Raw genomic sequence first — 12,381 nt, 5'->3', positions numbered from 1 at the left:
TGCAGTGAGAGGCATATGCGAACACCAGAACACTTCTGCCTGCTCTTCTATGTATCAACACAGTAGGGATACTGCAGTACTCACTCGCGCAAGGCCCACACATTTTTTTCCAGACTTATGGCTACTCACTGAAGTCACACACTATTCTCGGATTGCTATGCAAAATAAGTGACACCACTGGTGAATGACTATGAAACATTTACAGCTACCAACGAAGTTTGCCGCAAAAATGTCCGCATAATCGGGTACAGTCGAAACCCGCAGTAATGAAATCCCGAGGCAACGAAATTCTAGCCACAACGAAATATTTTCGAATCCCCGGCAAACACCCATAGGAGTCAATGCATTTCCTATCTCACGACAAGGAAACTTTTTTCTACAGCAATCCCTCATTAACGAAATTTTCTGAAACGACAGTCGGCAAATAATCTACTCATGTAACACTAATACTGTGTCCAAAAACTGCTCACATGCATTCGTTGTGCGCTTAAATTGCATGAACTACCGCCACAGCACACTTGCGTGGCGGCCGCTATTATTGTTTACAATAAAAAAATCCCCACGACACCTCGTGACAGGCGACAGTGATGATGAAGATGGTCGTCGTTCGCCCGTCGCAACGGGTGGCTGCGCAGTGTTTGGGCCAAAAATGCAATTATTAATATTTAAATTATAAAATAAATATAAAAATTATAAATTATAAATAAAGAAAAAAAGACGAATCGTAGGCATCCTTGCAGTGAGCACATTTTATTGAATCCTGTGTGCAATCACAGCATGTGCTAAATGCAGAGCTAAATGCCTGTGTGGCACTGTGACAGCCAAATCGACATCTACACGTGAAGGCTCGGATAACCCGGATGACACTTTATCAGTGGGGCTTTGTGTACCGCTGCACACAGTCATGTGCTCAGTGTCATCGGAGCTAGAGTGCGTCAACTGTGTGTCTGAGTGCCAATCGGACCATCTGCTTTGCCAGCCTGCTAAGATGCCGCCTCCAGTCAAGAAGAGGAAATTTATGACATTGCAGGATAAGGTTGCAATTATTGCCCAAGCTGAAAAGGGCAGGAAGAAAATGGATATCGCCGAAGAATTTGGAATTGTGTGGAGTTCGATATCTACGATTCCGAAAACAAGGCCTCCATTCTCGACGCGCTCAGAGAGGGTGTGAGCACAAAGAACAAAATGGTGAGCACTGCAGCATCTCAGGACAAAGACAAGGCGGTGTTCGCATGGTCTTTTGAAGAGCATGCCAACAAAGTGCCGTTGTCTGGCAGAGTGCTTCAGCAGAAGGCGCTGGACTTCGTGTGCATTCTCAGGCACGCTGATTTTAAGGCTAGCCCTGGCTGGTTGAGCCGTTTAAAAGCCCGCCGTGACATAGTGGCCAAAGTCATTTCCGGGGACGCAGCAGCCGTCGACCCTGTGACAACGTCGTCGTGGCTGCTGAGCAACAAAGAAGTATTGGACCAGTACAAGCCCTCGGACATTTGTAATAGGGATGAGATGGCCTTATTCTACGAGATGCTGCCATAAAAAACACTGGACTTAAAAGGCCAGAAAAGACGCGGGGGTGGGGGGGGGTGGGGGGTGGAAACAGCAAGCGGTGCGTAACAATTTTGTTGTGCACTAACATGGAAGGCACAAATAAACGGCCGCTGCCCGTACAATACGCCGCGAACCTGAAGGCATGGATGACCGGGGCCATATCTGGCAGCTGGCTCGAGGCCTTCGATACGGACATGCGGAAGGCAGGCAGGTCAGTCGGCCTTTTTTTGGACAATTGTAGTGCCCATCATGTTGATGACCTGGAGTTTGGAAAAGTGAGATTGGTTTTTTCCCCACTAAACTGCACTTCCGTACTGCAGCCGCTCGATCAAGGCGTCATTTGTAGCGTCAAGTGCGCCTACAGGGAGAGGCTGATTCAGCATCTGCTGCTGAACCTCCAGTTGAAGTGTCCCATCGTAGTGGACATGTTCATGGCGCTTGAGATGGTGGCCGCCGCATGGGTTGCGACATCGCCAGCCGTAATAGCTAATTGTTTTAAACATGCAGGTTTCATTGCCACTCGGCAAGCATCATGCACTGATCCAGTGGCATCGCAAGAAGATTCGCCTGAAGGCGCACTCGATGACGGTGCTGACGATGCAGTGCCGCCATAGCTAGCCCACGCATGGGTTGAACTTTCTGTCGTGACAGACGGTGTTCCAGATGGCCTCAGCATCGATGAGTACGTTCGTGCGGATGAAGGTGTTGTCGTGCATGAAGAGATGGCCGGTGAGGTCATCATAAGCAGCGCTTGCGAAGGTGCCGACGACCACCAGATACCTAATCATGAGAAGACTGTGAACCCGCGGGATCTGTTGAATGCCTTCGATGTAGTTTGGTCATTTTTCAGTGAGCACGATGACGACGAGGCAATGGACCACTTTTTGCAGTGCGAATTGAGAGCAGTAAAATTGCTGCAAGGCAAGGATCGGCAAAGTAAGCTGACTGACCTTTGTAAATAATTTTTTTTTTAAATTATTGCAAGCCAATTCCCTTCCCTGTCTTTTCTGCCTCATTCTCTCGCTAACTGAATTCCCCGCAAAAGCGAAATTTTTTGCTTTCCCAGGCGATTTTGTTATTGCGGGTTTCGACTGTGGTACGAAAAAACTAATTGTGATGGCAAAATTATTTCGTTGGTTTTTAGAGCTCCAACAAAGTGGAAAACTCATTAACAGACTTCCTGTTCAGGGTAGTGCTCAATTAAAATTTAATTTACTTTGCATTTTGTGATTGCCAAAGCTGCGGGTGCATTTCATGTTCACCCATCACATAGACCGACATGCGTCGTGCGCTGTCGCAAAGTGCAGGTATCGTGCACACAGCCTTTACTTCATGGCACTGCCAGTTTAGGCTGCTGCACAACATCAGTTCAAAGCTCTCTTGCTATATTGTGGCCACACGTTCAATTACATCGTTCTGTCCAGTAAGTGCACACACGAATGCAGTAGTTGCCGGCAGATCACCTGCAGAGCCAAACTCGGGTGCCAGTCCAGCCCGGGCTCCTGATCTCGCGTCCAATTGTTGATGTGGCCTACTGGCACAAACGTTTTTCAGAGCTAACTTCCCACAATGGCTTGCTGCCCGCCACATCTGACGTCTCGGTCTAACCAGTGTGGCTTTGTAAAAGTCTGCAACTAAAATTACGCTACACTTTGGTGCCAAGTGCAGAATACAGTGATGATTAATTCTATCGTTGGCAGGACGAGTGCCATCTAGCAGTAGCTAACAGAATAAGCCTGCATGCAGTTATGCATGTGACACTTAGTGAAACTTTTTTCCAAATTTACATGTGAGGTGGGGGCATTACATAAGGGCGGGCTTTACACAAGTAAATACAGTATGTACCTGGCCCCACATTTATTTTAGCCACCTCCACCTGTTTCACCAAATGTACACCTGCCAACCTGTGAACTTCAAAATTCAAAAAAATTGTGCGACATGACAATGGGAGTTATAGCCCGCCTCTTTTTATATTATTTTTTTATTTTGCGCCAGCCACACAGAGATACATATGCACTTTATTAACGATTGTTTGCTTTAGACATGGCACATAAACTGTAGCAAGTGTAATATAATAGTAAAACCTCAAAATTACAAGGTTTTACTGTACAGCAATCATCACCATAGCCAAATATCAAGCAGACATTATCGTGTGCAAGCAGAATGCGAAACGAAAGCGAATCAACAAATTTTTGAAGTCACTAAGGCAGTAAAAGGCAGCATTCTGAGTGGTGTTGAAGACAGTGCTGGCTACTTTGATGGCACTCGCTGTTGACATTTCTTTTTATCAGCAGCTCTTTTCAGAGCCATCTCAATGAAGAGTTGTGACGGTCTGCTACTCTGCCCTTGACCATTTCAGTCTGAGCGTTACCTACAAAATGATGTGTTTTGTGCATGCATTCATTCTTTTTTCAGATTGCATTTTCAGACGTTTTCACAGTCCCCATTAAGACCGATAAATCTGACATTCATTGTACTGACAAGTAACCCTTTTTTTTTTACATTGCTGACTTTTTCAGCAACCTTGCCATTGCCAATTTTGCCTACAAAGGAACTTACCTGAAAAAACTTGCTCTAAGCAAGCACGTCGAAGTACTAGAAGCGGCAACGCAAGGCACCTTGCATTGACAGGATAGCACAGTTTGAGTAGAATCACAATTTTTCTTTTTTTCCATGCATTTTTACTATCTTATGCCTCCACATCTTTCAAAAGCTTTAAAACATAGTCATAAGAAGAATTTATTTTTCGTAACCCTTTAGAATGAGCCCACATTCGTAAACTTTACATAAAGTTTGGGGGAATCGGTAGGTATGCAAATGGCACACACCAAGTACAGCGTCCTGAAAAGTGAAACTCCAAATGGGGTCCCAAAAGAAGGTGTTCAGTGTAGTACGTGAACTGATAGAAGAGGCACTTGCTTGCTTCCAGCAGAAACCAAAATGATGAACAAGCTGTGCTCACTATCAAACAATTAGAGCAGACTCGCCAAAAAAGGAAGGCTTTCAGTGCCATTGGCAGGGCAACGATAATGGGAGTATGAAACAATGAGAATGGCACATTTGGCTTGCATGCTGTAGATTCAGAATAATAGACTCCAGAGTAATCTGGTGAATGTATCCTCCATTCAGCCTACGGCTAATTTCGGTTATAACTATGAACTATTATCTTAATAAAGGGAAGGAACTATGAATGGGACTTCAGTAAAATGCTTCATTATTTAGGTTATGTTTAAAAGCAGAGCAAGTTGGAGGAATTGGCATATTTTTCTTGTGTTTCGTCTCATTATCACATTTTTGCCTCTACTATAATGCTGCAACTTTGTTAAAATTAACTAAATTCTGGGATATTACATGCCAAAATAGCAATCTGATTGTGAGGTACGCCATAGTGGAGACGTCTGGACTAATTTTAACTACCTGAGGCTTCTTTTACTGTGCACAGAATGCACGATACAGGAGCGTTCTTGCATGCCGTCCCAGTTGGAATGTGGCCACCGTGGCTGTGATCAAACCTGCGACCTCGAGCTCAGCTGCACAACGACACCGCCACGGAGCTACTGCAGCGAGTGTGTAACTTTGTTATCGGGTGCAGTCCCGAAGGGGCATTTCTCCAGTTGCTTTCAACCAGTGGAATGCCCTGAAAGTGCTAAGTGCAGGAACAGCTTCGGTGAAAAGGATACCCTCGACTCCTAGAAGCAGAGGCAGTGCTAACCTGGTGCGGAAGTCGGTGGAGCCACAGGCAAGCAGGCAGTTGTTGGGGTGCCAGTCGACCGAGGTGACAGTTGACTTGATGGGCTTCTTGATGTGCTTGCTCACCCACCAGTTGTGGTCCTCCTCAAAGTAGCACACTGACACCAGCTTGGCACCTGACCCCACTGCAAACTTGTTCTCTGCACAGAGAGCAACTCCGTAAAACCTACTGCAGTGGGTTGGCATCTTTGCGTCTCCTGTAAGTCAACAAGTTGTGAGATATGAGGCGTGGATGTAACGACACACTAGCAGCGCCTGTGCATTGCATCAGTTCACATAAGGGATGTCTTGTGCTTTGTAACCCGCCACCACTGTGAAAAATAACACAAAGGAAACCCAAACACATCACCACAACAATAATGCTCGTAGGTCCATTTCAGTTCCTGTGTGTCTGCTCTATGGTTAGAAAGAAGCATAAGTGAAAGATTAAGTCATTGTTCCATGTGCTCTCACGGATGGCAGCTAGAAAAAACAAGAGCCAACTCGTTCGGCTCAATGAACACGAAAATGTGAGAGCAAAGCCTGGCAGGAGTCACAAAACATTGTGAAATTCAGGGATGCCTATAATTTCACACACCACACTTGGCACAGAAATTTTAAATACACATGACCTGCCTGATAACTACATCAAATTATGCTTTCATACTGTACTACTTCGATCAGCCTAGCTTGATCTAAAGCTACCTTCCATATAATGTCACAGATGCACATGTTTAACATTACCATGCCATCACTTTATTAACCGAAACGTTGAACTAAGTAAGATAACTATTCCAAAATGTTGCGGTCAGGCTCACTGACCAAGGGGCGACCACCGAACACAGGTGGCAGCACGGTTGATTCGCAGCAGCACCAAGGTGGGGGTCCACACCGTGGCATTGGTGCCAGGCTCCTCTGAGCCCAGGGTCCAGACGTACGCATTGCGATCTGCAGCACACGTCACAATGCGGTTACTGTGTGGCGCCCAGTCGATGCTGGTCACTCGCAGGTCGTGCCGGCTGAGCGTCTGCCCCCGTGACCATCCTCCACCCGCCTCTCGCTTGTAGAGTTGCACATCCGCATTGTTGGGACACAGTGCCACCTCTGCAACCACGGTGAGGGACAAACATTCAGGACAGGAAGGGAAAAAAAGTGTGGCTATCATCAACGTCAAGAGTAGGCTTTAGCTCGGGTGCTCCTATCTAAATACATGTAAAAGGAGAATTCGTTTTTCTCAGCAACCACTGCACCAAATTTGATGAGGTTTGTTGCATTTAAAAGAAAAACTTACAATCTAGTGACTGTTGGTTTCCAATTTTTGATTGAGGTCGTCAATTTTTTATTAAACAGTGGCAAGAATCAAGAATTCTCAGAAAACGAAACTACGAAGTTTACAACTCTAGCTCAGCAATTAAAAATGATATCACAATTAGGTGAATTGCATCTAATAGTACATCTAAAGCAGAGAAAATTGATATGTTACAGATGAATCTAAAAAATTTAATATAGAAATACAGCTTTTGCAGAACCCTTGTACACAACCTAACAAATTCACGTAAGATATGAAATGACATACCAAATTTGTCCGCTTTCAGTGATCTAGTGGATTCTGTTTACAAAACCGCGATATCTGTTCTTGATGCAAAGCTATTAACTTGTAAACATCGCGCTATCTTTTTCTAACTTTCGAATTCTTGAAAACTTTAAGATTCAGGCTCTTAATTGAAATTCTGCTTCATATAGTCGCTAGAATTTAGCTTTCTCTTTCAAATGCAACTTCATTAAAATCAGTCCAGGGATTATCTCAGAAGAATGTTTTTCTGTTTTACATGTATTTGAATAGGCCGCATCGTAGTTGTGCCCGAGCTAAAGCTTCCTCTTAACCTCACTACACCCACTGCAGGGCAAAGAGCACTACCAGATACAAGCAGTTAGCCCCACCCCACATCAGCTGCAATTACCTTCTGCCACACTACACTGCACTTCTCTTGGCACCATCTCACCATCTCATGGCCTGCTCAACACCACCCTGCGAAGCTATGGCTGCCATCCCTTAACCAGTCAATTATATTTTCATCGCCGTTTGCAGTGACCTTAGTTTCCCAAGGCATTCCTACATGTTTTAATTAAGTTTCAGCCCCACAGGATAGTGGCAAAATTAAGTGATGACATCCTTTTTTAAGGACAGAGATAAGCTGCATTGCAGACTTTTGTCAAATGCACTGCAAGCCACATATTTTTCTTCTGCAGACTTCCTTTTCATGAACATCAGTTCAGGCAAACTTTAAGCATACACTGCATAAACATGGTGGCTAGAGACTGGAAGACAAAAAAATGTTCCAGGGTTACTTGTACGTGTAACTGCAATGGGTGCATATGTGCACTCCTTTCAGAACTGCTAACACTCGCTACTTGACACACATCTAGTCAGCACCTTGAAACGGAAATCATCATCAGTTGGCAGCATGTAAAATATGCATTGTGGAGTACTGAACTATGCTAGTGTTGTTTACAACAAAGTACTAGCATCTACATCCAAGGTGCCATACTCTTCTTTCACCAATTATGCGCCACTGCACTCTTTCATCCTTCACAATCAATTTAGAAAACCCTTCAAGGCAAGATCATGAGAATGTCATCTGTTACCAATCCTTTGTGAATGTGCTTGGAATTACAAGTAATGTGTTCCAATTTAGTGTTACAAGTAATGTGCTGCAGCTAGATACTACTATATAAAACACACAAATACACTTATTTGCAATTCTAATCATGTCAGTATGTATGGCAACAGAGCTGTGCTATGTCGTATAGAAGACACTTAGAATCCCCCAAACACAAAAGGGAGGTAGGAATACCACGCATATTTTTTGGCACTGAGAGCACTACATCTGTGGGATATATATATGCACTTTATTAACAATCATTTACCTTTAGATGCAGCGAACTTGGAACAGCAGTGAATGACAAGCAACGAAATGCTTTTAGATCACAGTAACTTCAGGAGGCTAGCCAATCGCAGGGCAAGGGCGAATTAATCAACAACTTGAGGAACTGGGACACTGAATATCACAAATCAGTTCTGCAGAAACCCGCAAGGTAGAGGAAAGTGCATGAAAGGGAAAAAATGGCATCTACCCAAATTGTAGCACGAAACTATGAAGGAAACCCATACGGGTTTCTCACAAAGAAAGCCTTGCGGGCTACAGAAAATTTAGTTCACACCAAGAAAGCCGCCATTAATCCTCCCTCCTAAGCTTTCGAAGTGTAATAGCTTGAACACTTCCTCTAAGCATGCAATGAACAGCACTGGAGAGATTGCGTCTGCTTGCCCGACCTTGATAGTGTTGTGATCGGCCGTTCACCCCACGACAACCTCCAGTCATGGCTAGCACGATTATGGGGAACGAGTTGACGGCCTCTTCAAAACGGTTCTCAAAACAGATTATTTATGGCCAGCACAGGAGTACCTCGGTCAGGAGAGGTTTGGGCAATCAGCAAGGATACGGTCCATCTCCCGACAGCTGCCCAAATTGGCACTTCGACGATAGAGAGGGAGTCAGTGTATGATCCCACTTCTCCTTTGTGCCCAGTGATTTACGCATGTTTCCGACAAAGCTCCCTTTGGAGGGAAAGGGTAACAGACCTCCGGATTGGTGGGACCTGATGTCATCTGTCTCCTGACGTCGGATTGGGGGAGGTGACTGAACAATGACCACACAGGGCATAAAAAGAGCTACGGACGGCGGGAGTGACTGGCTGCTACAACTTCATGAACTTTTTCTGTACTATGAATTTTCTTGTAAATATAAACTTGCTTGTAAAACGTCCTGGATATCGGGCCCAGCCCCACCTTCTCTTACTCCTCCATGAGCAAAGTACATTCGACATCTTTGGACCCCCACTTGCAATAGGTATTTTCCACTTTCCTTGTAAAGAATTAAGGCGGCTATGGAGTCCTTGGATATATTTCCTAAGATATCCCCGCGTGGCTCCTGTACTCCTTGATTACACAATGCCTCCATGACTGCTGGTATCTCTACTGAATCAAATCCGTTTTCATAATCTACGAAAGCCATATGGAGAGGTTGATTGTACTCCACAGGTTTCTCAATTACCTTATTGATGACATGGATGTGATCCATTGTAGAATATCCCTTCCTGAAGCCAGGTTGTTCTCTTAGTTGACGTCAAGTGTTGCCCTGATTCTATTGGAAAATATCTTGGGTGTGTTTTTATACAATACTGAAAGCAAGCTAGTGAACTTATCAATTCTTTAACATCTCCTTTCTTATGGATTAGCATAATTATTAGTATTCTTCTGGCTCCCTGGTACACTTCAAGTCGTGAGGTATTGTGTATAAAGGGCCACAAGCTTTTCAAGCATGATGCTTCCTGCATCTTTGATTAAATCAACTGTTATTCCATCTTCTCCTGCCGCTTTTCCAAAGTGTGAACAAATGGGCAGAACCTCCAGGGGCTTACCTGTATGATCCTTGTTCCATGCGTGGCAGGTGATTGGTTCTACGCCAAAACAGTGTACATCCATGGCCCAAGAGTGGAGGTGTCACTGCAACAAGAGTGTATGCAGAGTTCAGACACTTTTGCACAGTATTGCATAAAAGCGTGTCAGCACACAAAGTCACATTGCATAAGAAAATGTGTGCTATCATCAGTCAATGTCTGCAGATACCGTTAGAAGTATAACAAGCTTTTACACAACTGTCATAAAGAACATATATGTGATCCCGCTTCAAATCTACGATGTTGTTCTCTAGTTATCGGATCTAAATCATGTTTGACTGCTACCACTGTGTTCTCACACTTATTATGTGGCTTTAAACAGCAGGAAAGGCGTTACCAGACACATAAGTACAGACTGCACCAACTCGATTCACAATGTTGCCTTGTGTGCTAGAAACTGATTTCAACAGCACGCTCAATCATGCATAGTGTGTTGATAACATGGACAGCCAGGCTTACAACCATCACGTGCAACAATTGGCCAAGAGAACAGCCTTGTTTGGAGCTGTGTGAATCCCGACCCTCTCAGTGTTGTGGACACCTAGTCAGGCATGACCTAAGCGTGCCGCGCATCGGTGCTTATGCATGGGTCGGCCTACTAATGAATGACGCACCACTTTTCTACCAGGGTGTGCAGACAAAGTGAGCGAGACTTGTGGCAGCAAGTCTGCTCACTCTCAAACATTAGGATCACAAAAGATAAACAATGGGCAGTGGGGCAAGGGAGCAGAGTTCACAGGTTCGCTTGACAGCTCCCGTAAACAAACACAGCAAACATAGCAGGTCATTTGTAGATAAACATAAGTTGGGGAGCAGTTTTTCAAAAAACAAAGCACGAAAAAAAAGTTATGGTTGAGAGGTGTAACTCATCAGTACTTTTAGAGTGCATATATCAACAAAGAGTAACCTTTAGTTCTTGTTCTCTGTAATAAGATGATCTCTCTTACGGGATGATAGACGTTCGGAATTCGCCGACTGCACTGTCCTACTGTGGATGGTGCCATGTCTACAACAAGCGAAACGTCTTTCGATGAACACGGGAAGTTACGCGAGCATCCCTTTAACTAACCGACGGCAGGCCCTTGAAAATTTGCACGAAAGCTCACTCAACACAAAGAAAAAAAAAGATCGGTGGGACAATACAATGGGCCTGCCAATGACAGGTGGCAGCGCGGGCACAGTTGAAAACCCGCTGACGCGTGCATTCTTCGCTCCACTGCCACTTGACAACCTGTTAGTGCACTTGCACACGGGGTTATTATTTTGATCAATTACACGAAATTAGCCTACGGCTGGGCGACGTCAAGCAACATTCAACGGCCTTCAGTCCTCGGCCAGCGGAAACCTGCGGTCGTCCGCACGCCCACTCGCTTCGCCCCTTTTCCGGCCCGCACGGCGGTTCGTTAAAGACACAATTGGAGCACAAAGCAAAGGACTACAAGACACAACGAGGACGTCATTCGGTCCGCTTAGGGACCGTTTGGAATGTTTTCGCCTCGGCGCAACCCGGCACAGTCTAAACATTCTGGTCGCGGGAGTTACGTCATGGCCGGATCCACTACGCCCGCCGCCGTGTTGAATCACCGCCAGATTTCAGCGCAGAAACTTGAAACGGCTGAAATCACGAAGTGACGCACAGAGTTTTAAAGGAGGTCAGCTCACCGGATGATAACCTGGCTGGCAATCAGGCCTTCCGAAAACGGTCTGCAGTCCGGAAACACCGAGCAGGCAAGACGATGCGAAGTAATGCTAACGCGTCCCCATTTTTCTTGACGCAACGCCTCACCTTTGAAATAAACTGGCGCACCAGAATGAAAGTATGATCGAAACGATCGGCGGCAGATTAAACGCATCGGCGGCAGCTTGACGAACGCACCTGTCACTCAATCAAATCAGGACTCGGTATGCACAGCATTATTTTCGGACAGAGCGAAGAACGGCAACTCACCGGCGTCGAAAACCTGTTGCGCTCTCGCTAAGACGGAGAAAACGACGCTGCCACCGCGCTAACAGCAGAAGCTAACGGAAGAAGGTACGAGAGAGGTGCGCAATGTCATTGGAGGCAAAGGCGAAGCCGCGCCCAGTACAAAGATTGCGAGTCGTATCACCGGAACGGTGGCACATCCTTCGTCGGCAAACATTTAGGCCTAGTGGCATTGCGGGGGAGTAACCCGTCATCGTAGCCGAAAACTTGGTGAGAATAAAGCTTTAACTGAGACGCAGCCGTCAGTATAAAGATACAGCGATTGAGGCACTTACCTTTGCGTCCGGCAGCTTAGACATGAAAACGGGTGCCGAATGTTGAAGAAAATCAAGCGAGTTTCGTTGACCGGGGAGCTTGCCTCCACGGTTCTTGCGACAAAAAAAAAAAACGACTCATATATTGGATTGTGTTGGCTTTGCCGGCGGATACCGGAGTGGCTAGCGTCTGGCCATAATCTGGCCAAATGCGGCGATGTTTGAGCCTTATTTGAGCATAATGTTTCTCTATATCGTAATTTTCAAGTGTTTGTTTAATATTTTGAGGTAGTTGTTTATAATGACAACTTCATCAAAAGGTATCAGCAACACGTTTACTTCAATCCA

General features: G+C 45.3%; 1 protein-coding gene across 2 annotated transcripts in view; it reads right to left on the bottom strand.

The window, feature by feature from the left end:
• The window catches only part of Arpc1 (Actin-related protein 2/3 complex, subunit 1A), a 51,746-nt gene extending 39,567 nt beyond the window's left edge, over positions 1 to 12,179 (bottom strand). The window contains exons 1-4 of one of the 2 annotated variants that reach the window (XM_050173886.3): positions 12,055 to 12,179; positions 9,757 to 9,841; positions 6,097 to 6,378; positions 5,258 to 5,435 (exon numbers count right to left, since the gene is read on the bottom strand). In XM_050173886.3, the coding sequence (XP_050029843.1) occupies positions 5,258 to 5,435; positions 6,097 to 6,378; positions 9,757 to 9,820 (524 nt within the window). In that variant the 5' untranslated portion in view covers positions 9,821 to 9,841; positions 12,055 to 12,179. Of the gene's footprint in view, positions 1 to 5,257; positions 5,436 to 6,096; positions 6,379 to 9,756; positions 9,842 to 11,743; positions 11,838 to 12,054 lie in introns of those variants that run through there. The other variant, XM_055067705.2, reaches the window with a different exon arrangement.
• Positions 12,180 to 12,381: the final 202 nt, after the last annotated feature.

This window comes from Dermacentor andersoni, chromosome 8, assembly GCF_023375885.2.
Source record: "Dermacentor andersoni chromosome 8, qqDerAnde1_hic_scaffold, whole genome shotgun sequence".
NCBI lineage: Eukaryota > Metazoa > Arthropoda > Arachnida > Ixodida > Ixodidae > Dermacentor > Dermacentor andersoni.
The sequence above is the reverse complement of the archived record's forward strand: the minus strand, read 5'-3'. Positions and strand labels throughout refer to the sequence as shown.